The sequence below is a fragment of the Hypanus sabinus genome, chromosome 3 (genome assembly GCF_030144855.1).
Source record: "Hypanus sabinus isolate sHypSab1 chromosome 3, sHypSab1.hap1, whole genome shotgun sequence".
Taxonomy (NCBI): Eukaryota; Metazoa; Chordata; class Chondrichthyes; order Myliobatiformes; family Dasyatidae; genus Hypanus; species Hypanus sabinus.
In genome coordinates this window covers 164,674,824-164,702,252 of record NC_082708.1, presented here as the reverse complement: position 1 = coordinate 164,702,252, position 27,429 = coordinate 164,674,824, and the positions used below count along the sequence as shown (strand labels likewise).

The 27,429-nt window shown below is 38.2% G+C and overlaps 1 protein-coding gene across 2 annotated transcripts; it reads left to right on the top strand.

Moving 5' to 3' along the window:
• Window positions 1-750: 750 nt before the first annotated feature.
• LOC132391868 (transforming acidic coiled-coil-containing protein 3-like) lies at window positions 751-27,429 on the top strand. 2 transcript variants are annotated; one of them, XM_059965582.1, is made up of 17 exons: window positions 751-845; window positions 2,823-2,997; window positions 3,548-3,693; window positions 5,293-5,336; window positions 5,707-6,793; window positions 8,662-8,716; window positions 10,264-10,471; window positions 17,849-17,907; window positions 18,878-19,008; window positions 19,312-19,363; window positions 20,050-20,235; window positions 20,711-20,787; window positions 20,872-20,915; window positions 21,077-21,237; window positions 22,087-22,193; window positions 22,694-22,814; window positions 23,985-27,429. In XM_059965582.1, exons 2-17 carry the CDS (start codon window positions 2,833-2,835, stop codon window positions 24,048-24,050), a joined length of 2,709 nt encoding a protein of 902 aa, XP_059821565.1. In that variant the 5' UTR covers window positions 751-845; window positions 2,823-2,832; the 3' UTR covers window positions 24,051-27,429. The 2 variants fall into 2 exon arrangements, with proteins under 2 accessions (XP_059821565.1, XP_059821566.1); XM_059965583.1 differs by lacking the exons at window positions 751-845; window positions 2,823-2,997 and adding an exon at window positions 4,764-4,900 and having other exon boundaries at window positions 3,561-3,693.

Below are 27,429 nucleotides of genomic sequence, written 5' to 3'. Positions count from 1 at the left end.
TTCACCACAAAGTTTTTCTAAACATTTAGCATCTACAGCTTTGCCCTAAACTAAATTATTTTAAACTTGATCCATGAATAATTTAGAGGTACTCCAATGAATGCTCCCAAAACCACTGTCATTCAGTATTATTCTTTGATGTTACTTTCCATCCTCCTACAGCTTTTCATACCCAAAGTTTTCTCATATTGCTTACTACCTTTACAAAATACTGAGTGTTTGTTCCATCTCTTTAAAGTTTTGCACCCACATTTCCTATTTTTTCCAAGTCATTAGTTTATTTGGATTGTTATCAGAAATAAACTCAACAAAACCTTAAACTCTTCCTTCCTCATTTGCCTTAAATCCAGTTTACTGCCTTCATCTCTGGATAAGTCACTACTACCCTCAATCGTTCTCTTGTTCAGAAACCTGCCATTTGCTTTCCTCCATATAACTCCTCTCACCCAATGCCTCCGTCTTCTCCACCGCCTCCATCCCCTTCTTGTCTGAGAAAACCCCCCCCCAACAGCAGGCTCAGTCCATTGCTTCAACCCCCATCACCAGGATACAAATAGGCACTTTGCTAATAAACGCAGGTAGCAACCCTCACGATGTGCATTCCGCAGATGATATGGGCCGTTGCTAATCGCCGTGTGCAGCGCAGTGTCGAACAAGCCGGGATGCCATGGCGCGCATCTTCTCGCGAGAGGACCCGCGCCTTTCTCCGGCTGCTAATTGGTCCGTTTGTAAACAGCTGAACTATGACCTTGGAAAGCGGAGGCTTGGTATTGGACGTGGCGCCAAACGGTCAGGTTTTAAAATTTGGCGAGCGAGAGCCGGAGTCGGAGCGGTCGGTGGTCAAGGTAGGGCCGGGGCGCGTGGGAGGGGGCCGGCCGGCCGGCCGAGAGAGGAGGAGGAAGGTGGTGGGATGGGGATGGGGATGGGGAGGGGAGGGGAGGGGAGGGGAGGTGGAGGGGTCGGGAGAGGACCGGCGGCGGACGGGTCGGGTTGGGTTGGGTTGGGTGGGGAACGCAGACAATGTTGACAATCCAACTCAGCGAGATATATGATAGGCAATGGTGCGACTACCGTTATCTAGGCTACTGTAAGTCGTAGGAAGGGAGGTAGCGAAGCTTGGTGCAGCTAACGCGGTCTTTGTGGGGAAGGACCAGGGTCTAGTGTTGCTTTGTTAATGAACACCGGTGGGAATCTTCTCGAAAGTGAGGTGTATAACGTCACAAAAGTAGAATGTTACTAAGGTCTTTCAGAAAACACTGTTACCTCAACTGAATGTGCTGTACAAATGACACGAAGAACGTCAAGAATAAAGTATTGTGTTATGTTCTGCAGCCCTCGGACTACTGTACTTGATGTTCATCTGGGTGGCGAAGGATTCCGTCTCCATCACCCTAGTGTTCTGCCCCTGCCCCTCTCTATTAACTGACTCCCAGAAAGAGAGCAGATGTGCTGAATCCAATTGCTGGGATGTTACTTGAGTTTACTGTACCTGTTGCATTAAAATATGTTTAGGAAAATGCGGGATTTGAGATTTGAGGGTGTATGTAGGCATAAGATGCTGTGATAAATCGAGAAAATCTATGTTTATATAGCATGTAAGTGGGATCTTTAAAGGCCTATCTTGTCATTGCCAACCAAGTTGTCTACCTGTTATTTTCATTTTCCAGTGTTTGGCCTATATGCCCCTTCTAAAACTGTTTTCAATTATGTATTTGTGAATAGGAAGATTTGAAGGGTCAAATGCAGGTGAATAGGGCTAGCTGAGACAAACAAAGATAACAAATAGCTTGTCATTAGAGTTTTCAGAAGATGCAAAGATCCCTTTTTGGCTGTAGGCCTAATAGAACCAGTGCATAAAAAGTATTGATATGTTGGATGTGGAATTGGCTGATAGTTGGCAGTAAGATTGTGGTGAGGGGTCATTATTGAAACGGGGGGGGGGGGGGGAATGTATGGTGATATTCCCAGGAGTCAGTGTTTCTAATCCATATTAACATCCTAATTTTGGGTGAAAATCACAATTTCTAAATAAGAAGCTTGATTACACTGTAAAATGGAAGTATAGTCTATGTAAAAAGGCTGATAGAGGGATAGAAGCATGGCAGGTGAAGTTTAAGGCAGAGAAATGTGAGCTCATGCATTTTTGGTAGGAAGTATGAAGAGACAACATTAGGGTAAAAGATAGTGTTGGTAAAGGAATACAGGACCCTGGAGATACGGGTTAACAGGTGACAGGGCACAATTAATAAAGCATATTAAATTGGGATTTTATCGATTGAAGCTTGTATAATGGGAAAAGCTTGCTGAGCCTTTACAAATCTCTGGTCCTGCTCTTCCTGTCTTGTGTTCAATTCTGGTCACTTAATTTATAGGAAGGATGTGAGATAGAAGGGTACCGGAAAAGATTACAACAATAATCTCTGGTTTTAGGGATTAGAGGTTAAGGTCCAGAAGCACATTCATCTTTCATGTTGACCCTGAAGAAATGGTTTTACAACTTAGTATGTAATTCAATCACTGCTCTGTAGGAAAGGCATTGAGACATTAGAAGATGCTGAATAGGTGTAAATTAATGGAAGAGTTTTGATGTTCGTTATTTAGCTGACAGTTTTGTATCTCAAGTACAACTTTTGGATGGCGTCTTGATGGTTCCATGTGTGAATATAAAAGAACACTATGCTGCGTAAAATCTGTTCAACACTGAAAAATCTGGAAGTAGTGTATTCAGGAAACTAGTGACTTTGTATTAGTGTTTAATGTTGCTTCTATGAATTATTTATAGACAGTTATAAGTGGTTTATCTTGCCTTGCATCTTTCTCAGCTAATCTGGTATGAGTTTGCATTTGGATGAAAACAGTTATTTGGACTTTCAAGGCTCCACTATAATGAATGAACAGTGTGACCCGTCAACACCGATTGCAAACACAGGGAAACCAACTCTTCGAATGGCAGAGAAGGAAAATTTCCCTCCCAAAAGTTCAACAAAACTTTCCAAGGTGCAATTTTTTGCATTATAGCATTAATAGTTTTAGTCTATTTTCTGTTTTTAATCAACTTGTTGAACTTTAATGTTCATCATTTGATTCTCTAAAGATCTGAAACTTAAAGCTGGTATATAAAATTTCTCCATTTCGAATAAATCGAAGGATGGGTATTTTCAGAAAATTTAACAACTGAAGCTTTTTATCATACAAGATGTCACTCTGCACTAAAAGTATCTGCGTAGCAAAACTTAATGGTGCAGTTGGCAATGGTTATTGGTGGAAGCAAGTTTTCTGGGGAACTATGCGTGTTGAGTCTAATTTCTGATTTGACTTCCAGTCCATTATTTTGTTCCCTACTTGGTGCAATTCAGTACATTAAATACGCTGCAGAGGTTAGGCCAAATTTGACCTTCATTTGTCTCTTTAAACATTCGAGTTTTCTATTTAAGTTTAATTACAAAGTATCACCACAGATACAAGAGTTAGCTGCTTTGGGCACTGAATATTTACAGAGATATTATTGATATATTCCTCTGTTCTAAACTGACTTTTCACGTTGTAGGTGTCCTTCCAAACACCTGCAAGAGACCCTGTTACACGGAAAATATTGAGTCCACATATCACCAATGTTGCATTTCAGAAAACTGGAAAATATGAGGAAATAGCATTGAATATACAGGGTCCAGAAAATCTTAATGAGGATAAATGGTAAGAATAAATGAGTTCCTCCAGCATTTTGTGTTACAAGAATAAATGCTCTGTCACAGTGAGCCAAAACATGTATTCTTGGTTTTGAGCTAGTTTTATTTAATTGAGACATTAACAGTCCTGTGATATTTTATTCAATTATGAATATTCTCTATAAGGTTACTCAGTTAAATGCTTTCTCAGTTCTGATGAGATGTAACTGAAGCCCCTGGAGGAAGCCCACAAAGTCACATGGAGAACATACAAACTCCTTACAGACAGCAGCAGGAATAATCCTGATCAGTAATGGTTGGTGCTTCCTGGTTGCCTGTTTTCCCTGTAAGGTATACTTTGAGATACTGCTTTGCCTGCAAAGGTAACAGGATCCAAATGAGCATTCAACTCCATTCTACACAAAGATGACTTCTGTATTGTGTAACATCTGTGTAGTGTTTGTCTTACCTTGTGTGACTGTTCGCTGCATTCTTGAAGATCAAGTTACATAGTATGACACTAGGTCCCAGTGGACCATCAGAAGCTTTGAGTATTGGAAGGAGGCAGAGAATTAAAAAATGCACACTTCTGGAGGTAAATTTATTTATAAAAAGCAATATATACAAAATATTTGAGTAAGAACAATTCAAAGTTCCAACATTCTATTTAGATTCCAAATCTCAAACATCAAATTCCTTTTTAGTTGGAATCAGTAATGTTCATTAGAAAAACATTTATTACTCTAATTTCTGTAATTAATTAGGTCTAGTGTTATTCCCTATTTAAAGGTTTACAGACAAACCTTTTCCTTTCTATTTATCCCTAGTTGGTTAGAACTAATTGAATTCCTATTCTTGGGTATTATGGTTAACTTCAGTTTCAGTTCAAGTCACTATGTCTACAAATTTAAATTTTAAAAAAATTCAACTTAATTCTCCAACATCACAACTTTTAAAGTAAATCTCATTTAGTAACTTATCAAAGTCTTTGCAAAAATCAGTCCTTGCAAAAAATCAAATTCAGATCCTTTGAATGAAAAATAAACTTGTACATCCAACTATATTAAATCCAACACTTCATGAGGCATTTCGTTCCAGTGCTGGTTTGTCGATCTTGGGTGGCTCGTCATCTTGTTTCTTGGTTCATTGGATGAAATAGTTGGTCATCCATGGAAAGTCACTTCACAAAACTTGCACAACAAAAAGACCTGACCTGTACAACAGGATTACAGTCAGTAAGTTCTTGTACTCATTCTGATTTCTATCTCAAAATCATTGTCATTTCCAAACATTTCTCAGTTACACCACTGAACATATTTCACATGCACATTTTACACTTGGGACAGTAAAAGTGTTTTAACTCACCAAATCATTAGTATGATTTAACTAATTCCCAGTAGGGACTTTGGACACTCGTCTCTGCTGATTATACCAATGCTTTTTCCTCCCCTTTCCCCTTGAACAAAGGGACATAAACTACTCACCAGTCCACAAGAACCTCTTCTGTGGCTGGGAAGACTATCTGGGTCATGGCACCCCTTAATATCATGGGGTAGATTGTGTCAGACCCTGGGGACTTGTCCACCTTAATGTTCAGAGACCACTTAAATTTCTTTTACAATTACAGGCACAAAGATTCTGGTGGTAGTTCTGAAGTATCTAATCAGCAAGGCAAGTATATTTGGTTATCTTATTTGGTATATTTGAATTACAACTCTTGATCTTGTGTTATTGTATACAAAGTAAGTTAAACTTTATCATAGTTTCTAAAATACTATTTATTTGGAAGAAAATCCAAAATTTGAAAAAAAAATTGAACTTTCTTTTTTTTTTGTCCAGTTCACTTTTGAGTTAAGTCAAGATATTGTTAGCATTTATTCTGAACTGAAGCTAGTTCGCAAAGTGACTTATAAGGTTTCTGAACTTAAATTGGATTTTGAAACAAAAATAAAATCTTTGGCTGATTTATTTAGCGGGCTACTTTTCAAATATGCCTCTGGTTGTTATTTATTAAATTTGAGGTGCTTTTTATATCTGACAGAGACCAGCCAATCTGTTGCCAATGAAGAACAAGTTCCATCTCATGGAGCATATACACTTGATCTTGACATGCTTGATTCAATAAATCCATTTCAAAGTAATTCAAAAGTCATGAATTCGCCAGCTCAGAAACCGAGTGACAACGAGCTTGACTCTCATGAGCAAAGTCTCAAAATTACCCCAGTGAATAGTCAAATGCTTCTTGAGGAGACTGCAAACATGTCTTTAACCCCTCCTTATAACATTAATGCAGATCAGAGAATGAATACATCAGCAGACATGCCTTTACAAATGGAGTGTCAAAGAGGAGGCATAGAGGAGGATTCTGAGGTAATTGTATCTCAGAAGTTGAACAGCTTTGAAGGAGATTGTCTTGAGAAGACTGATCTCTGCAAAAGTGAGGCAGAAGTGGAAAGTTTAGAGCTTGCTGTAGAAAATTCTTTGAATCTCAACTGTGACAGCACAAGTGTCACATCTGACTCCCTCCAGATGGAAGTGCAAGAACCAAAGACTTCCCCAGTGCTTATTCAAGATGTTGCATCTGAAAATGCCCAGAAAGTTGACGCTGATTCTTTGCAACCAGTAAAGTTGGAGTTTGCATTTGATGATGAAGTGAAGAAGAAACCACCACTGAAGTTGGGGAAAAGACCTGGAGGGCAGTTATGCCCCAAGAAATCCAGAGAAACTACAGAGAAATCAGCGCACAACAAATCTGAAGAGCAGATTAAGGAGGTTGTAAAACGGAATGAAATCCATCCTGATGAACACTGCAAATTGGAAGAACAGAGTAAGGAGGCTATAAAATTGAGTGAAACTGATCCTGTAGTCCCAAAATTTAGCTACAGTGTTGACTGGGACAAATTAGATGACCTAAATTTCAATCCTTTTGGTGGAATTTCAAAAGTTAGTAACTCTCCCAGCTCTAAGTTGCCAGAAACCAACTCTGCAAAGCAATTATTGCAAGATGAACAAGAGAATGTTGAGCCTTCTGCAGACAAAGTGGATATATTGCAGAAGCCAGAAAACACTCCAGGGGCAAATGGATCTACTGAAGGAATTAAAGAAGTTCAGAAGCAACCTGTAAAGAAGTAAGTGGATCAAATTTCAATGGTTCTTTTAGTTAAATATAGTAAAGCACTTGAATGCCTGGTCTTCATAGTTTGTTTGTTTTTTTGTTTTTTTTATATATAGCATTGAAGGATTTTTTAAAAGAAAACAAGAAACATTCTATAGTACTCTGGCATGGGCTAGTCATGGTAATATGCTTACTAAATGGGTTGAAACACTATCTTAGATAGTTGACCAAATTACTATAATCTGTTTAACCTACTCTTCAACCTTTTACAAAACCCTTCTTAAAATTTTGTGGGGGATTTTTGTATGAAGCCCTTCTGTGAATTCTAAATTACAACCTGGCATTCCCTATGTTAAAATTTAGGGCACAGGTACTGCTGTTAGGGTCAGGGTACATTCCTAATTGCTGTTAAGGTAGAGATGAGCCATCTTGACCTACTGCAGTTAAGCTAAAGATCCCCACAATGCTGATCGAGGTTTAAAGTTTTAAGATGCAGTGGAAATTAAAAAACGTTAATATTGTTAGAGTATTTTTTGGGTTTAGTAGAATGACACTGTTCGTACCTTAGAGTGTATGCTGGTGGTAATAAGAAACTAGAGATAGTAATCTTGAATTTTGCTTATTAGGATTTGTGTTAAAGTAGCTCTCTGAGCAGGAGATGCATGAGAATCTTATCAATTTGTAGGCTTAGCAATGTCCTTTAAAGTCAGTGAATCAAATTCCTAGATAACAAAGCTTTGGAGTGGCTCGAGGTGAAGGATTGCCCCACATATTCTAGGATAGTTGGGGATGCAATTTTTAGCTATGCTTGCATTCCCCAGAAGAAATAAGAAATTCTAAAAATCTTGTTAATTCTGTGGATATTAGGTGATCACCCTGCTAAAATCTATTATTCAACGATCATACAAGTATTTTTAATCACTTGCTATTTTTCCCTTTGACCTGATTTGTGCCTCATTGAGATGATTGCTGAGGACTATTTCATTCTTCATCCTCCAATTGTTCCATAATTCTTTATGACACATGATTGGCAAATAATTGACATTGACAGTAAGAATATATCTCTACCTGTCGCAGAATTGAGCCGCCACCATTCCTGATGTTATATAAACCCCAAGAAATGTGGGTAGATATTTTGGCTTGTAGTTATGACCTTGTACACTCAATGGCATTTTATTAGGTACAGGGGTAGAACCAGGTGTGGTCTTCTGCTGCTGTAGCCCATCCACTTCAAGGTTTAAAGTGTTGTGCATTCAGAGATGCTCTTACGCACATCACAGTTGTAATACAAGATCTGAGTTGCTGTCACTTCCCTGTCGACCTGAACCAGTTTAGCCATTCTCCTTTGATCCCTCTCATTAACAAGGCATTTTTTACCCACAGAACTGGTGCTCAGTAGATATTATTTTGTTTTTTGCACCATTCTCTGTAAACTCCAGAGGTTTGTGCATGAAAATCCCAGGAGATTAGCAGTTTCTGAGATGCCCAACAATCATTCCATTCAGTCACTGGTCACATTTCTTCCCTGTTCTGATGTTTGGTCTGAACAACTGAACCTCTTGACCATGTTGGCATGATTTTGTGCATTAAGTTGCTGCAACATGATTGGCTGATTAGATATTTGCATTAATGAGCAGTGTGCCTAATAAAGTGGCCACTGAGTGTACACTGAAGACTAAGGCTTGGGAGGCTTAAACTGTATTCACTAGTGTGGAAGCATCACCTTTAACAGAGCTTATCACAAGATGTACCTTGTTTTGTCTACAGCTCTTCTGTCCTACTTTGTTTTTATCCTTTGTCTCTCAAATGTGTGTATTTTTTTCTTTTAAATTGGATTTGCCTGCCCAACTTGCATTAATGATTTGAATTTATTATTCTTAGGAACACTTGTAAGGTTAAGCCCATGAGGGAAGTCTCAGCAATTCCTTTATTTCAGGTGGGTAAAATCTTGAAATCTAAAAGGACAATAATTCAAGTACACAATATCAACGCTGTTTACTTAAAACAGCAATCCCTCAGATCATGACTGGTTTATATGATTCAGTACTGAGGTCAATTGATCTCAGATTTCAATTGATTAAACTGCATTGCAGACGTGGCAGCATTTCAACCCAAAACATTAATTTGTTGCCTCCTACAGATTCTTCTCAATTAAGTTTTTTCAGCATATTGTTCCAGGTTACCAAGGTGCCAACAATTTTTCTCCTGAATGACTTACCTCTTTATTTTCCCTAGGATTTCAGGTTAATGAAATGATTTTTAGATTTTTTTTTCATTGTTTCTCCATGCTCTAGCCAAGGAATTAGTACCAGTTAACTTAACTATTATATTAAATTCAAGTTTATTGTCAGTGTACTGCCAAATGAACAATTTCTTCCAGACTGAAGTACACAATGCATGTAACTCTTTCAACAGAGTAATATCACTGAAAATAAATTAATAAAAATAAGTTTATTAAAAAACACAACTTTAAAAAGTAAATAGTGTAACACTACTGGTGCTTCATGCATGGTGAGACCTTGGAGATGGCAGGGAATTGAGTAGTCACTCAACCTGGGACAGAAGTGTTTCCCATCCTAACAGTCCTTGTCCTTGTGCTGTGGTGAATTCTGCCTGGTGGCAGGGGGTCATAGAGATTGTTGGATGAAGGGAGGGATTATTGACAATGCTAAGGGCCCCACATACACTGTGCTCCTGATAAATGTCGTAGATAGGTGGAAGGGAGACTCTGATCTTCTCAGCAGTTCTCTCAATCCTTTGTAGGGTCTTGTAGCTGGTAAGGCACATCTGTGGCAAGTGTTCCTGTTTATAATTTTTAAAAAAAAAAGTTAGATTGGGAGGGATTGCCACATGCTCACTTCAGTTTCCTCAGGAAGTGGAAACTGTTGTGCTTTCTTGACCAAAGGGCTGGTGTTAAGGGACCAGGTCTGTTTCGTGCTCTCCCAGGTACTTGCTGCTCCTAACTGTCCATGGAGAACTATAGTTGTCATTTGCATCTCCCTTATTTCTGTGCTACCATCCCCCAGTACATGCTGCCAACAAGCAAATCTGAATAGTGAAACCATTGCTAAGTTTAAAGTTTCTCATTGTTTCCATTTTTCTTCAACATGAACTTTGAGTCTGGTATCTCTTCTTCCTCAATTTTGGCAAGATAATGCTAACACTTAAGATGCACTTCATTTGAAAGATTTACAAAAAGACCAATTGCTGGGTTAGTAATCCTGCTTTTTGATGTTACTTTTAATTCCTGAGCAGCAAATATGGGACAGAAGGGAAAGTGCAAAATTTACTTCTGTATTCCAGTTAGAAACATTTACTACATAACACAAACTTGAAATGGAACAGTTTCAGAAATAGTTTCACCAATCAGAAGGGGCAGTCTAGATTTACAAACCACTGAAAACAAATTTTCAGTTATAGTGTAAATGTGCAATGTTAGTCAGACAATGAACCATGCAAAAACAAATATTTTTTCATTTTTAGGAGCCTCAAATTTTTGCTATTGGAGATATTATTGAGTCCATGCCAGTATCTAATTCTGAAAGGAAGATTTCAGACCGAGTACAACCAACGAGGAGTGAAGAAGTGACACAGGACAGGAAAGATCTTGAGTTCGCCATGGCAGGAAGCTCTGAATTTCTCGATGGCATCATTGAAGGCGAAGCTGAAGAATTCAGACCGGCTGACCAAAGTAAGACTGGTTTTCTTGTTTTCCTTGTTGAGCTGCTTTTATTGTCAATAACATTTGCCTGTGATCTCATCTAACTTCAAGATAATTGTCTTGAAACTAATCCATCTATGTACTCTTAGCTTTGGTATCACTGGTAGAGAGCAAGTCATTAATTCTGATATTTTCAAATCAATAACTAGTAAGCATACAAAGTGTTAATTCAAACATCTGGAGCTGAAGGTGATCAAATTTTTGAGCATAAATTTCAAAACAATACAATTAATTGGTCTTGCATTTACTTGAATGTTATAATCCCATCCACCTGGTAATCTTCCTTTTGTCAGTGATTGAATGCTGGGCATAGCGTGTTAGCGAGTTCAATTCCAGTGTCATCTGTAAGGAGTCTTTGTCCGTCCTCCCCATGGAATGCAAGGGTTTTCCCCAGGTTTTCCAGTTTCCTCTCCCTGTCCAAAGATGTATCAGGTGGGTTCATTGGCCATTGTAAATTGCCCCATGATGACAATCGGCTTCTCGGGATTGTCAAGGGTTGCAGAGGCAGTGTGGCTCAAAGTGTCAGAAGGCCCTACTGTGTTTTATTGCCAGGTAGATAGATAAATAAATAAAACACATTTAAACTTTTGAATGTTGGGAAACAGGAATAATCCTGGAAACTGCACTGTGGATCAAGCTGCCTGAGCAAGTGGTGGATGCCATTTCAATTTCAATGTCTAAGAAGTTTGGTTGGTACATGGATGGAAGGGATAAGTGGCTATGGTCCAGGTGCAGGTTGATGGGACAAGGCAGTATAAATGGTTCAGCATGGACTGGATGGGCTGAAGGGCTGGTTTCTGTGCTGTTTTTTTTAAAGTTTACAGGATGTTGCTCTTTCTTCCTCTGTCCATGTCATCCATCTATTGTCTGCAAGTGGAAATTTCTTTTTAGAAAGGTGTTATATTTCAGTCATTGTACTTTTGAAATTTTTTAGTGGTGTTGAGCATATCTGGTCAAGCTGCAAATGCAGTTGCCCCTCCCAACCCAAACAATTTTTGTTCATCAGAGATGCGGGTTTCATTCCAAGTGCTTTCCTTTCTGAGCATTGTAGGGAAATTCAAACAAGTTTCTATGGTACACCTATACCTCTCAGTCAACAGCGCTGAATTGAAGTCTCCTGCCCATCTTTGAGGGGACGACCAGCCAGTGTGCTTTTAGTGCTCAATAATACAGTGGATTCTGTTTAATTGGGATGCATCAGCACCAGTATATTTTGGCCCAATTAGTCTGTTTCATGGAAATAGTTTAAAAAGTGCATTTAAAAAAGGATAAACCAAACACAAATCGTATATTTTAAGTTCAAAGTATATTTGTTAATATGCACATGCCACCATATACAGCCCAGAGATTCATTTTCTTGTGGCATACTCAATAAGTCCATAATAGAATAATAACCATAACAGAATCAATGAGAAAATGCGCAAACTTGGGGTGTTCAACCAATGGGCAAAAGATGACAAACTATAAATACAAAAATAAAGAAATAATAAATAAGTAATAAACATCAAATGTAAGTTGAGTCCTTGAAACTAAGTGCATTGGTTGAGGGAACATTTCAATTACTGCTAAGTGAAGCTGAATTCCCTCTGGTTCAAGAGATTGATGGTTGAGGGGTAATAACTGTTCCTGAGCCTGGCAGTGAGTGTCCTGAGGCTCCTGGGTGCTGGGGTCCCTGATGGATGCTGCTTTCCTGCGACAGTGCTCAGTGTAGATGTGTGTAGTAGGGTGGGAGAGCATTACCTGTGATGGACTGGGCCATATCCACAACATTTTGTAGGTTTTTCCATTCAAGGGCATTGGGTTTTCCATTCCAGGCTGTGATGCAACTATTCAATATACTCTCCACTGTGTAGGCGGCCGTTAGTCTCGACAGACCATGGATTTGCACCTTGGAAAGTTTCCAGGGCGTGAGCTTGGGCAAGGTTTTTTTACACATCTATAGAAGTTTGTCGAAGTTTCAGATGTCATGCAGGATCTTCGCAAACTTGTAATTGCACCTGTGTGCTGATCCCAGGACAGGTTCTCAAATAATAAACACTGAAGAATTTAAAGTTGCTGACCCTCTCTATCTTTGATCCTCTGAGGACTGGCTTATGGATCTCTGATTTCCTTCTGAAGTCAATAATCAGCTCCATGGTCTTGATGACATTGAATACAGAAATGTAGAACAAATTGGAACACTACCAATACTACTGAATTTGAAACTGTTTTAGTTCCTAATACTTAACAATAGGGGAATTGTCTATGTTGCATTCTTTTGACGGTAAATAAATAAAATCAGTGCAGACACCTGTTGCACATAATGGACAGCAGTTCATGCAATGCTTTCAGTGACTGCATCCTCTATGCTCATTTCATAACATCCAGGATGCTGGCCAATGTCTTCAAATTTTTAAGTCCTGATTTGCTGAAATAGTAAAATCATTTCATTTTCACTCCCAGGTGTTACTGGCATTTCCAAGTCTGCTTAAAACCACAGTGAGCAAAACAGTCCGTAATGTCTTACTGCTTATTTCTTGTCGGTTGTCAGTGACAAAAACACTGCTTTTTGAATAACTAATGCTGTTTTAAAACATTTGTTCTGAGCACAATGTAGTGTTTAATGGCTACACAAGCACACACAACTGATGTTAGTTAGAAACTGTTTGACAAGTTTCATGCCTCAGTTAAGCAGCCTATTGTAGTTTCCCAAGTAAGGGGAATCCTGGTTATTTTCTTGATTAATTTGTTTGTTGAGAGTTGTCCCAAATGTATGGCTACCCCGATTAACTGATGGGCCAGTTAACTGGAATCCACTTATTTTAAACTGTTTATTTTCCTGATTGAGGCGTTGGTAATTGAACATTTTAAATCAGCGGATCAATAACCAATATACACAATAGAAGCAACAGTGGGGCGGCTGTTCCTCTCATGGCAGTTACTGCACTGAATTTAATGAATCCCTTGTCACTTAGTTCTCTTAATATCCAGAGATGTCTTTGATACAGACTTCCAAAGATTTGCTGCTCTTGATTCATGACATTTGATTTTGGTTTTGCATGACTATGTTGATATTGAATTCTATTTCTAAATTTGCAAGTGGATGAAATATTTGTGCTCGTGCTTGAATCTACTGTCAAGTCCTGTGAGTTTTGTACTGTACACTGTTCTTCAATGGGAACAGGTGCTAATACAAAAAGTTCTCATGTGCCATGATAATTCAGAACAGATTATCATTGATTAATAAAGTCCTATCAATAATGTCCTTTAGGAAAAGATGAGTCCTGTGCTTCAGTGTATTCATTGTTTTACTCTTAAATCATTGCTTCTCCCATCATTTGAATGTTTTATTTCTTTACTATTGTATCTGACATTCTGAACAAGGGTAAACACAATTTTAAAATATCTTGGCAGCAAGCAAATAGTTTTACCTAAATGTTTAATGCAAAAACATTAATATTCATAATGTTGCCATTGTTATCACTGAATCTTCTGTGTTCAATCACAAATGGCATGAAAATGTAATCAAAGCAAAACTAATGCCAACTGACCTATTTACTCTTCAAAACTCGTGTATGCAAGATCTGCGAGGATCTCAAAATATATCGTCCAACATTACTGTATGTCTTATCTAGCTGGTATGAAGCTGGTGCTGGATATTTCCTGTGAAAACGTCTCGCTGCTCTTTACTGCTTCATTTGGCAGTAAAGCTTTTTCATTATGGGCGAATTTAAAGAATTGAGAGGTGGCATTGCATACCCCATGCAAACAAGGTATTTGTCTTGTCTTGGGTATGCGTTCTATAGGGCCACCACCTCAGTTTTCCAGGGTTGAAATGTCTAAGGTGATAGGTGCTAAGGCAAGGTTTTAGAGTGTTCAGTACCTGGAAAACACTGCCAAGGAGGATGGTGGAAGCAGATATGAAATTGGTATTTGAGGTACTTACAGAGTGGGGAATGTGAATCAAGTGCAGACCGATGTGATCTGTTTGATTTGGCATTATGGTCTGCACAGTACAGCATGACCACGGTGGGACAGGCTGTTCTATCCTTGCCAATTTCAGTCTGTTCTCATGATAAACCATGTAGGTGCAAGACTGTACTGTACAAGTGTGTCTGAAGGCCACAGCACAAATTCTTATTGAGCCCTGCTAGCTGCAAGCCCCCCAGAGTATAGCCTGTTTGTGCCCACTTGGTTAAATGGTAGGATTACAGTTGCTAGCTTCTGGTCTGTTCCAATATCTACATATGGCATTGTGGACAGTGACAGTGTTTGCTATCTCCATTGAGATATCTACAAGCTTGGTATGTAGTTCTTGAAGATTTTAATTTTATAGCCTCTATGAATTTCTCCCAATTTTTTTTTACCTAATGCTAATTTCTTTGATAAAAACACAAAATACTGGCAGAACTCAGCAGGCTAGACAACATCTATGGGAGGAGGTAGTGACGATGTTTCAGGCCAAAACCCTTCATCAGGAGTTAGATGGTAATTAGAGATGAACAGATCCTGGGCAGGGAGTCCATGAGGAGGAAGAGGGTTGGAGACGGGAGAACGGGTCATCGGTGGGGGTGGGAGAGTCCCTACTGAAGAAGTGGGCTCGAAGACGGAGCTGGCGGAAGAAGAGCTCCACGTCCTGGCGCATGCGGAACTCACTGAGGTGAGGGCGAAGGGGGACAAAGGTGAGGCCCTTACTGAGGACAGAGCGCTCGGCCTCAGAGGAAGGTCGGAGGGGATGGTGAAGACCCAGCATGGTTGAGAGCTGTGGTCCGAGGGGCCAGGGAGGCTGGTGGAATCAGCGGGGAAGGGGTGGGGGTAAGAGGAAGCTGAAGCCCCCCGAGGGCCCGGGAACCGGTGATTGAACCTCAGACTCGGAAAGATCAGATGTTAGACAGCAATTAGAGATAAACAGATGAAGGGTTTCGGTCCGAAACATCGTCAATACCTCCTCCCATAGATGCTGTCTGGCCTGCTGAGTTCTGCCAGCATTTTGTGTTTTTATTTATTTCCAGCATCTGCAGATTCACTCATGTTGCCTAATTTCTTTGAACTGGGTTCTCACTCTAAGCTTGCAGTTCTGTAATATTTCTGGGACTTTTGTTATCTTCTAGCAATGCAGATGCTCAATATTTATTTTGGTACTCTACCACTTCCTTTATTCATCAATATTTCTTTTATACGTAGAAGCTTTTGAAGCTTGTTTCCAGCTTGCCAATTCTTAGTCTCTTTCGTTATCAGTCCTTTGGCCCCACTTTGCTGTCTTAAGTATTTCCATTTTTTAAAATGTTATAATAGATTAATGCATCAGAAGAGGGCATGTTTTATCTCTGTACAGCCAGATCACAAAACTAATGGAATCCAGTTAAGCCTATCAGTTAATTGGGGAAGCCACTTATTTGCGACAACTCTTAAAGAACAAATTCTAATCAAGAAAATAACATTACCACTTAATTTGGACTGGAGACTGCTGCTGAAGTTTTTAATTGGTGTCAGTGGCATGCACTTGTGTGGCTATTAGACACTACACAGTGCTAGAAGTGAGCAGTTTTTAAATAGTATCAGTTGCATGTGTTTGTGTTCAAATGCAGTGATTTTTGTCACTGATGGTTGGCAAGAAATAAACAGCAAGACGATTCAGAGCTGTTTGGTTACTGTAGTTTCAGGCATTCTGGTGTGGAGAAACCAGAAAGGGCAGTGAGTGAAAATTAAACAATTTCGTAACTTTGTTAGGAACAATGAAGAATTTGAAGGCATCGACAATGAAAATAAAGATCTGGAGAATGCAGTCGTCAAAAGCATGGTATAAACTCAGTCCGTTATCTGTACTAGGTATCTGTGTTGATTTTGCTCATTTACAGCAAAATCAGAAGATTACAGTCCAGCATAGTCCTTCAATAACTACCATATTAGAAACTGTACTGAGGTACAGTGTTTTAATTTGTTACGTATTTAATTTAAATGCATAATTTGTTACTCGGTTAAATTTTAGTTTGTCTTTTTTTATATACTTTTAGGCTATTTCCATGAAACTTAAGCTAATTAGGCCAAAATATACTGATCCTGATGTGTTACAATTAATTGGAATCCACTATTTGATGCAGATTTTAAAAGTTAGCAATTACTCCATTATTGTCATGCATTTCAATATGATTCTGTGTCTCATAGCCATAATGGGCCTTGACTTCATAATTTACTTAATTTAAGAACCTGTTTTTAAGTAGAGCTAAGTTGCTGTGCTTAAAGAACATTTCTGTATGTTTTAATCATTTCTTTTAAAGGCCTCTTTAACTGCCATTAATCCTTATTGTGGAATTTTAGATCAAAACTGTTCCTTGGGTCCTTTAGAAAACCATCTTGTGTATGCCACGAACGTCACCACAGTCATATTTTGTTTGGGTAGTGTAGTGTTCTTGCTCAGGTGTAAGAGAACTCTGAACTAAACACCGAGGTAAACCGTAGTCAATGAAAACAGGATCGCAGTAAGATTAACCGTTCACTCTTCCATATTAACGTATGGTAAAAACTGTTGATAAAACAATACAAAATGTATACAGTATTTGTTTCCTTCTTGATATCACATTTATATCATAAATACTTGCAAAAGTAAAACTACAACTACATTATATTAAAGTGTAACATACAGTCAAAATCTACCTACGCCATTGACTGCTTTAAATACACTTCAACACAAACTATCCGCAACTCTTTAACTAACGAAAACATAAACCTTATCAACCGTCATTACTTTTAACAGAATCAGCGTTAACATTTTTAATTCAACATATTGATTATCTCATGAACTTACGGCGTTGCTTCACTGATATTTCTAGTGTGTAGAAAGAAAACTTCTCTTGCGCTGATCCTGCACATGTGAGCTCCCTCCTTCCCGTTTCTCCAAACCTCTATTTTCCCACAAGACGCGGTGAAACCGGGCGTGACGTCATCGCATGCCGCGATATATCACAGACAACGAATTTACTTTAAACAATCCTAACTTTAACTAAAAAATGTTAACAAATGAATTACTAAAGCGAAAATATTATAAACTAAACAAATGCCGTAAAGGCAACACAGGTAGTGTAGATTATGGATCCATGATTATTTTCCTGCCAGAAGCATCTAATTTCTGTATTATGTCCTACATTACTACTGCTTGTAGCTGTGTTAGTAATTCCTAATACTCTCTGCCCCTTCTTTCATATAATTTTCCATGGCTGAAATCCTTTGTCAACCTTTTGCTGATTTGAGATTTGAACTATCCTCTGAAGTGAGATTTAATTAACAATTCTTAGTGAAGGTGATTTTTACTTGTGTTGACAAAAAATTAGTACTTTTAAACATTGTAATATTGAAATTTTTCCCTTGTAGTTCCAACATTTAATGAACCAATTGAAGTTGACTACCTGGAGCAGTTTGGTCACTCACTGGTAAGTTTATTTTAAAAATAAATAAATAAATAAACAATGCGTTTTTTATAATTAACTTTGATTCCTTGCCTGGGTGGGCCACTCAGATTGAGGCAGTAGGCAAATATAAGGTAGATACAATGTGTAGTTAAATCTAGTTATTCACGTTGACAACCAAAACGGGAAGATGGTTGTTTCTGAACAGAGCTTATGAATCAGTGAGGTGCAATGAAATGGAATGAAGCCATTGAAAGTAAACGTGTAGGTATAAATGCAAATATGTTAGCCACTATAATAAGCATAGGAGCAGGGAGGTGCATATGTTTGAGGACTTGATGAGATCCCCATTCTGAAGTTTTGTATGGTAGTTTTGTCTCTGAAGGAAGATGCTTTTGCAATGAGGGAAGTGCAGCGGAAGTGTCCATGAGATGGCTTTATTGATGTATGATGAGTACCAGTTAGGTTTGTATTTGCTAGAATTTGGGTGAATGAGTTAGAGATCTTGGAAAGGCAGAGTGGGGGAAAAATCCAAAAGGTCTGAACAAATTGGACACTGTAAGGCTGTTGGAGACAATGGGAGAATCCAGGGCCAGTGCTCATAGACTAAGGTAAAGCCAAGTAGCACTGAGTGTGGAAATTTCTTCGGCTAAGAAACTTCTCAAATTGAAATTAATTATAGCCAAACTAGCCTTATTCAATTCTATATTCAATATTCAATCGGATATAGCTATACTTGCAGTGTTGATGTTTATTCTTAAAAATTAAGCAACAATTGAGATCCAACTAAATTAGTGGGTCTGGATTTGCCCATAGGCTAGACAAGGTAAGAATTAGAGCAGCATAGAATATAGACCAGTACAGCACAGGAACAGGCCCTTCAGCCCATATTGTTGTGCCCAACCAGTTAAATTAGTAATAAAATGCACACAATGTTTCTTGTAAAATCAAACTATTTTAACTGAAGTTGCTTTTTCTATTGTAATTTGTTTAGTTTCATGCTTCTGCTTTGAGAAAGCAGTCTCTATACCTGAAGTTTGATCCTCTGTTGCGGGAAAGTCCTGTTAAGGTAACTGCTAAGCCCCTGGAAACGAAGCCCAATGTGGCAGATCCACCAACTGCAAGGTATAATGTTTGTTAATTTACTATTTTCTTTACCCCCTTTGGCTAAAGTGTTATCACAGCTGTTGCCAAAATGTAATTTGGTTTGGATAATATAAAATAAAAAATGTAAAATTTCTTGCTGTGCCATTTTTTCTTAAATATTGACGTGCAGTAAGGTTTCAGGTGGGAAAAAATACCACTGCTGGAAGTAGTGAGTTTTTAAAATGTTTCCATCTTTTTGCTAACTTGTTAAATCACAATACAAGCATTTTAAACAATATAAAAATACTTGGCTAACTAAATTCTTTTGTCATGCAATTCCAGTATTATTGATCTTGAAACCAGATCTCTTGCTCTTCCTAATGAAGAAACAGTCGTAAGTAACTTAGTTTTTTTAATGTAAGATGGTATTAGAATTGTGCAGTTTCATTATCAGAATTAATAAATGCTTAATAACCTCAATGGAATGAAGATTTTTGAACAACTTGATAAACAGCCCTAAGTTGTGAAAATAAATCAAATAATCTTTTGTTCTTTAATTAGGAACAAAAATTTAAACTTGTATGGACTATAATTTGAAATTATTAGTACCAGAAACATGCTATGTTTGCAAAAATCACCATCTGTCTTTCTGACAACAATTGAAATACATTGCTCAGGACAGTGGGGACTAGGGAAGCATTCTATCTTTTGTTTCAACAGTTTTTACCAACTTTGAAGTTTGAATTGAAAGCTGTAAAGGTTTGCTAGATGTATTGAAAAGAAATTTGAACACATTTGAAGAAAATTCTGGTAGATCAGGAGTGGGGTACAGACTTGTAACCTTTCGTCAGAAATGGAATATATAAGATTAAGCTTTGAGATTTATACGAAGTAAACAAGTGAAGCAAAGTTGATTTGGTTTAATGTTAGAGAAATTGAATGAGAAACTGATGGCACACGTTAACTAAAATAACCTACCTTGAGTTGTAAAAAAGTCTCCTTTAAGGGTATTAAACCCTAATCTAGTAACATCTCTATATCATTGTACAAGCAATTCACACCCATATTTTTTCTTTAAAGGATACGGCTCCCTTAATTCCTGATGTGCAATCTATTCTTAATGATCCAGTGACTGATTTTGCACCTACTGTTTTTGCTGAAGATACAATTATTGATGTACTCAAATATAGCCAAAAAGACATGGATGCTGCAATTCAAGCTGTGAAGCAAGAGGCAGATGAAGCCATATCAGCTATGAAGCAAGAGGCATGTACTAACTGTTGTCTTAATGTTTTCAAAGTTCAATTTTGGTAACTTCCATCTAAAATTAAACACACCTTCCTAAGTAGTAGTGCTTCTTGGGGAATTTTCTGATTAATGCTGCAAACCCTGATTTGTGTTTTTGTACCATTGCTTAAGAAGTATTGTTTTACAGTTTAGAGATTAGTGCCATTTTATGGTGTGACCTGTATGATTTGTTAACAAACTGTTCTAATCAACAGATCAGCAACTTGTTCTGTTTGACAGATCCTGAGAATCTTAAAAACTATATAATATAGTTTTATACATTGAGGTTTGTTTTGGACCTTGGTAGGATTTAAATTTTAGAATTTGTAGCTTTTGCATTGCTTGATACATAGCTGCCCTACCGCCCTTTCCAGCCTATTGGGTTGATGGAAAGTCTTTGCTTGTCCTTTAACCTGGGATTTAGAATTTACTGTGGAATACTTTATTTTGGTAGCTTGCTCGTCAGGAAGCTATAACTTTGGAATGGAAAAAGAAGCATGAGGAAAACCTTGTACAACGTGAAGAAATGAAGTAAGTATTTCCCACGTGAAAAGTTTTCTCATCCATTTTAATAATGGGAATGTGGTCTTTTATTGCTAAATTTGTTTTTTCTAGGCAAATTATTGATGGATATACTGAACTGGTTTTGCAAATGAATGGTAAGTTTTATTCCTGTTTTATGGTTTGGAGATCTTTCAAATTTAAGAGACTTGATAATTTGGGCAATGCATTTTTTCCTTTAGCAATGGTTAATGTATCAAACAATTAATGTAGTTACTTAGAAATTGTACTTCTAAAGGTTATTTTTGAAATATTTCAGAGGCATCTAGCAAAAAGATTGAAATGGCCAAGGCAGAAGTGGACAAAGTAACTGAAGAAAAGCAGCAACTCTTAAAGGATCTGAATTCAGCTGAAATATCATTTTCTGAACTATTCAAACGATTTGAAAAACAGAAAGAAGCAATTAATGGTTACGTAAAGGCAAGTTTATTTTGCTAAAGATATGCTATGATCATCTGTATTGAGTTTTAATATTTACACCCATGAAGGTTGTCTTGCAGACCAAACTTTAAAAATTATGACAATAGACAATAGGTGCAGAAGTAGACCATTCGGCCCTTTGAGCCTGCACTGCCATTTTGAGATCATGGCTGATCATCTACTATCAATACCTGGTTCCTGCCTTGTCCCCATATCCCTTGATTCCCCTATCCATAAGATACCTATCTAGCTCCTACAATGAAATAGGAGCCTCAGTAAATTGTTTTATCATCCTGCTCAATGATAAACAGTCCTTTAGTGTGGTGCACGGTTTAGTTTTTGGTGAGGATTCATACTGAGCTGATTCATTGTTGTCGTACAGTTCTGCCTTGGACTTGGAGATGTGAGTAATTTTTGGACTGGTACAGTGTAATGTAGAAATGGCAAAATGATTAGACTATGGGCACTATCAAATTACCTTTGATATAATATCTTCCTTTTAACCACCCATGAGCATCAGATGAGAAAAAAAAACACACTTTGCTTTGGGAATTTATGCCTTGATAGCAATGTACATTCAGAGTAAGACTCCTAATCTGTAGTGTCTCCTGTATATCAGACTTGTTTCTCTTTTGCAATCCTGCTCTGACCTGTGAATCTACTATTATTACTGAAATGGTTTGCTTTCAAATTTGTCTTAGAATAAGTGCAGAGCAAATGTTTCTGCAATTGATCTGTTCTGACTAGGAACTCTAGAAAGACGTTTTATACTGGCTCTTCTGTCTCAAATCATTGCTCAGGAAATGCAATGTTGACAATGGTTCACTGAGCTATTTTGTTTTTCTATAGAATGAAGAGATACTAAAGAAATGTTCTCAAGATTATCTTGCAAGGATTAAGAAGGAAGAACAGAGATATCAGGCTCTAAAGGCTCATGCTGAAGAAAAATTGAATCAGTGAGTAATCTTTAGCATTAGTTCCACTATTTAAATATCTTGGAAATGAGTAGGAAGAAGTTAATAATGATCCTAGTTAAATATTAATAAAATGCTAAATGAAACCAGTACGTATTCCTTGTTTCATCCATTCTGTATGTTCTAACCATCTAAAAATCATTTGAATTGACCTGAAATTTCAGAGGTCATAATTAAAGGAACGTCAATTTGGATTGAAATTGCAGGTACATCAGTAATCTAGAGCAACAATGAATCTGGTGGAAGAACTTGATGGGTTTAATAGCATCTGTGGGATGAAATGTTTGAGTGGAAATCCTGCCACATTTGTAATCTAGTTTTGGGCCAATTGAAGACTGGGATTTCAAATGAGTATGGAGTCAAATATACAGTAAATCAGTCAGTGGGGTTGCAATTTTAGTAAACAAGTGCATGCTGTTTAGGACATTTAGAGTTTAACAGTACAGTTGCTGGTATTAACATTTTCTCCTGTTCCTGTACAGAGCAAATGAAGTGATTGCACAAGTTCGCAATAAATACACAGCAGAAATTGCTGCTGTCGAGGCTCAGCTGCGGAAGGAGCAAATGAAAATCAATTCCTTGGAAAGGAGTCTGGAAGATAAGGTTATGAGAAATAGACTACAATTCTTTTCATTCAGGCTTCCATTTTCTTATCATTCACAACAAATCCTAATGAGTACATTAGGCCACTTTAATCATCTCACTGAAATGAGGCAGGTGGTAATTGTAAACCTGCACTTAACCATTAACTTTTTAAATCATTCTGGTCACCTTCATTCCCCCTTCACACATACCCTACCTGAAATAAGTTGTTTAACACCACAATGGTTCTGCCTGGAACTAAAATGTAAGTTATGATGTTTGATTTGTTTTAACTGGATCAACTATTCGGTGATGGGCTTTCCTCTGGTAGAGGATTGTTATCTGACTTGTTTTGAGCCTAAATGTGTACTGTGTATGCTTTCATGTGTGTTATTTGAAAATGCCACTTTTTGGATTTGTATTTAATATTTAAATCCTCTCCCACACTGGAATGTAGAAGGGTTCTCTGAAAGTGGGAAATGAACAAGTAGTTTGCAAAGTACACTATTATGAGCACCACTTGGCACTTCAATAACATTTCCAGATTTTCTTTTATTAAACAAGTGGATGGAGTTTTGTCTTATGTGAGAGTTAGAGTTGAGGGCAGGAGACGACCACATCTAAATGCTTGATTTTTGCTCTTCTGGGAATCTCAAATATTATACCACCTTCTCAAAGGCATTCCTAATACAATCCAATATGGAAATCTAGCAAATGTTATAGAGCAGTAAATCATAGGACACGGCCCTTCTGTCCACCATATATTTACCAACCGTAGTGCTAATCTAAATCCCTCCATCCCTTGCCTGTTCGTGTCCAACTAAATGCCTTATATTTTTATGGTATCTGCTTCTGCCCTCTTCCTTGGAAATGTATTCTGAGTACCTACTACTCTCTTCCTTCAAGAAACAATTTTCCTTGCAGATTTATGAACATTCCTTCTCCCCTTAATCTATACTCCCTGGTATCTGACATTTTGCCCCTGGTGGGAGGGTGGTGTGGCTTATCAGATTTGCTTTGCCACCACCTTGCAAGCTAGCAAGCAGTTAAAGATGGCACATTGAACGAACAACAATGATAAATTTAAAAAATAGACTTCCTGATGAATTATTTCAAGATATGGGCAATGTGTAGAATTAAAGTGGGGTTTAAAAACCAGTTTTGTAATTGCAATTTTTTATTTCCCTACAGACTAAAGAAAACTTGGAACTGTCAAAGATCTGTGATGAACTGATTTCCAATATGAAAAAGAACTGATTTTCCTGTCTTGTAAATAAAAATAGCTTAGTGACAAGATATGAACTTTCTTTTATAACTAAAATACTAGAGAAATAAAGTTTAATATTTAATTTGCAGTTGTGTGCAAGATTTGGAATAATAAGAAAGCAGTAGGAATAAGCCTGATCTTGCATATCTGTTCCTACATGAATCTTTATTCCCTTGTATCATAAAATCCACCAGTCTGGAACATGAGGGGCTCTATACAGTGATCTTTGTTTAGAATAAAATTCTTTTAGGAGTTAACAAGGGAGATGGTTCTCTGTAGTGGAAAGAACCAGAGGTCACTGTACTTTCAACAAGAGAGAAACATCTCCCCAATCAGCTCCTATAAGAATTTTGTACTTCTAAACTAAACAGACAAGACCATACTTTCTAATCTCTGTGCAAAATTCGTGTATTTTGGAATTGAATCTTTGCTACACAATTGTAAATATATCCTTTGTGACTAGACACTTACACAACATTACAGGTGCTGACTTTCTAGTGCTTTTGGTAATTGGGAACAAAGATGTCGCTAGTATTTGCAACAAGTTAGTAATTGTCCTTAACTGCTTGCTGAGCCATGTTAACTAAACATGCTAACTAAAAGATTTATACACAATTTGTGAGAAGATCAATAGAAAGCTGATCCTTGCCTCACTTGTGCTCCCACCTTTGCATTACTTTATCCAATAGATTTTTCAAATGTATTGTTTGGCATAACATTTCAAGTTGCTTTTAGGTTGCAGATTGTGCAAGCTGTTGCTTGTGGTGAGTAATTTTAAAAATTGAACAGGACCAGGTGGGATATTCAGAAATGCTTGAGCTTGTTGGGTAAATAGACACTTGGCATTGGGTTGAGTGGGAGGATGTTTTCATTGTGGGGGCCAGGGCAAGGATAGTTTGGGAACTTGTAGATTTGGCTCAAGAGGCCAAGTGTGAGAAGAGATTGTCCAAGTTGTTTCTGGCAAGTTTCTTGCACAATGGAATTCTTTTGTGTGATGTGGGAAGATGGGGAGACCTCTAATATTCCTGACTACACCTGCAAGAAGTGCATCCAGCTGCATCTCCTTGGGGGAACTGGAGCTGTATGAATTCTGGATCATTCAGGAGGCTGAGAGTTTATTGCCAGATGTGAGGAAGTAGTTACGCCTAAGGTAACTGTTAGGAGGGTGGGGTGAGGGATAGGCAGACACTGCACTTATTCCTATGGCCATTTCCCCCTCTAACTGGTATACCACTTCAGATAGTTGTGGGGGGAGGGGTAGTGATTACCTAGCATTTGGGTCTTCAGCACTGAGTCCGGCTCTGACTCCGAAGAAAGGGGGAATTTTGTGCATTTTTGTTTTTGATCAGAGCATTTGCATATAATGACAGTGCTAGATTAAACTGGAACTGAGCTGAAACTGAATATGCCTGGACTCTTTCCTCGATTTTTGTGGGTTGGTGTGTAACATTGTGTTTTGTGTGGGTTTTTTTTGCATGTGGGGGGAATTCTAATTTTCTCCATCTGGGTTCCATGGTTTTTGTTTCATGGCTCTCTGAAGACTAATCTCAGGGTTGTAAAACTGCAAACATACTTTAATGTCCTTTGAACTACCTGGAACACTAATTTTAATACTGACAGACTTGCTAACTATGCCTTGTACATTCACATCAAAAAGATTTGTATATATTACAAACAATATACGTAGGTTCCAGAGCTAACCCCTGTGGCACACTGAACACAGGTCTTCAGTCTTTGCAATCATCCTCCTCCTAAACTTGCTCACAATGCTCCAAGTGTGGAGAAGGAAAACTCTGATTTATTCATTTTTTTTAAACCTCCGTGCCTTGCGGCCCCACGGGAAAGGCTTCAGGAATAAACCCCGAGGAAGAAATGCGGAGCTGGGGTCCCTGAGGTAGTTTGATGTTTAAAACTTCACTCTAGCAACCTCTGCAACAACATTGGTGCCAAGCTGTAGTGGCACTTGCCCTTCCCTTGGTGATGCAGAGAGGGGGAGCAACAGCTGATTCTTAAAATCTTCCTGCCCAGGCTTGTGCCCTGGAGAGGACACAGTTCACCAGAGGTGCAAACCCACTGGGATCGACAGCTGCCTACTACTACAAGTGAGGCCTCACCAGTACTTTTCTAAAGCCTTAATGGTGCATTCTTTTTTTATATGCTAGTCCTCTCAAAATCAATGCTAACATTGTATTTGCCTTCCTCAACACCAACAACCTACAAATTAACCTTTAGGGAATCTTGCATGAGGCCTGCAATTTAAGGTCCCTTTGCACCTCATTTTTAATTTTCTCTTAGAAAATAGTCTCATTGGCCTCCATCTGAACCATAATCCTCCCAACTCCTTCCATCCAAGTACCTGTCTAAATTTCTTAAATGGTGAAATGAACCCTGCATCCACCTCTTCTGCTGCCTGCTCATTCCATGCTTTCACCATCCCCTCATATTCCCCTTAAACATTACACTTTTAACCTAGTGGAAAAAGCATGCTTGGATCTGCCCTTTTGATAGTGGTCATAATTTTATACATCTATCAAATCTCCCTTCATTCTAGTATGCTCCAGGGAATAAAGTCCTAACCCATTCAACCTTCCCCTATAACTCAAGTCTTCAGATCTGGCAACATCCTCTTAATTTTTTTTTCTGCACCCTTTCAATTGTATTGATATCTTCCTTGTAGGTAAGTGGCTGGAACTGCACACAATACTCCAAATTAGGCCTCACTTCAGGACTGGGTAAAACTTAATGAGATGAACAAAATCTGTAGCCATAATGGGGTAATTTACCACTTGTCTATACCAGCCTCCTATGTTCTGCCTCTTGTCACCAGGTGACCAGAATTAAATCCTGTCATGATGCAGGGTTTCACTGTGATGTGTCAGAGTCGATGCCCTTGAGTGGTCACTCTTCAACATCTCCATATTTAGTAAAAGTCTTGGTCACTGGCCTGGTTACAATGGTGTAACGATTGTGAAAGGAATAACTGGTCTTCACAGTGACCTTGGGGATGGTGGAGGAGAGATTGTTCATTTTTCCTGCTCCTTGACAGGGTTAAGGGAGATCCAAGGCTAAAAGGTGCTTGAAAGCAAGAAAATGGTGGGGGCATTGCACAATATATTTTGAATTATTCTTCCTTGTTCTATTTAACATTAAAGTATTAGGAAATAAAATGGAATGTTGAAGGGAATATTATGAACAGGACATTTGCAAAGTCACATCGCCTGTGAATCTGTTGGGGCAATCTATTGTATCTGGTGCTGCTGATGTGACCTCCTCTACATTGGTGAGACCTCATGTAAATTGGGGGACCACTTTGATCTTAGCTGATCAAAGAGGAAGTAATGTAAGGAATAATAAATTCTAACACCAGCA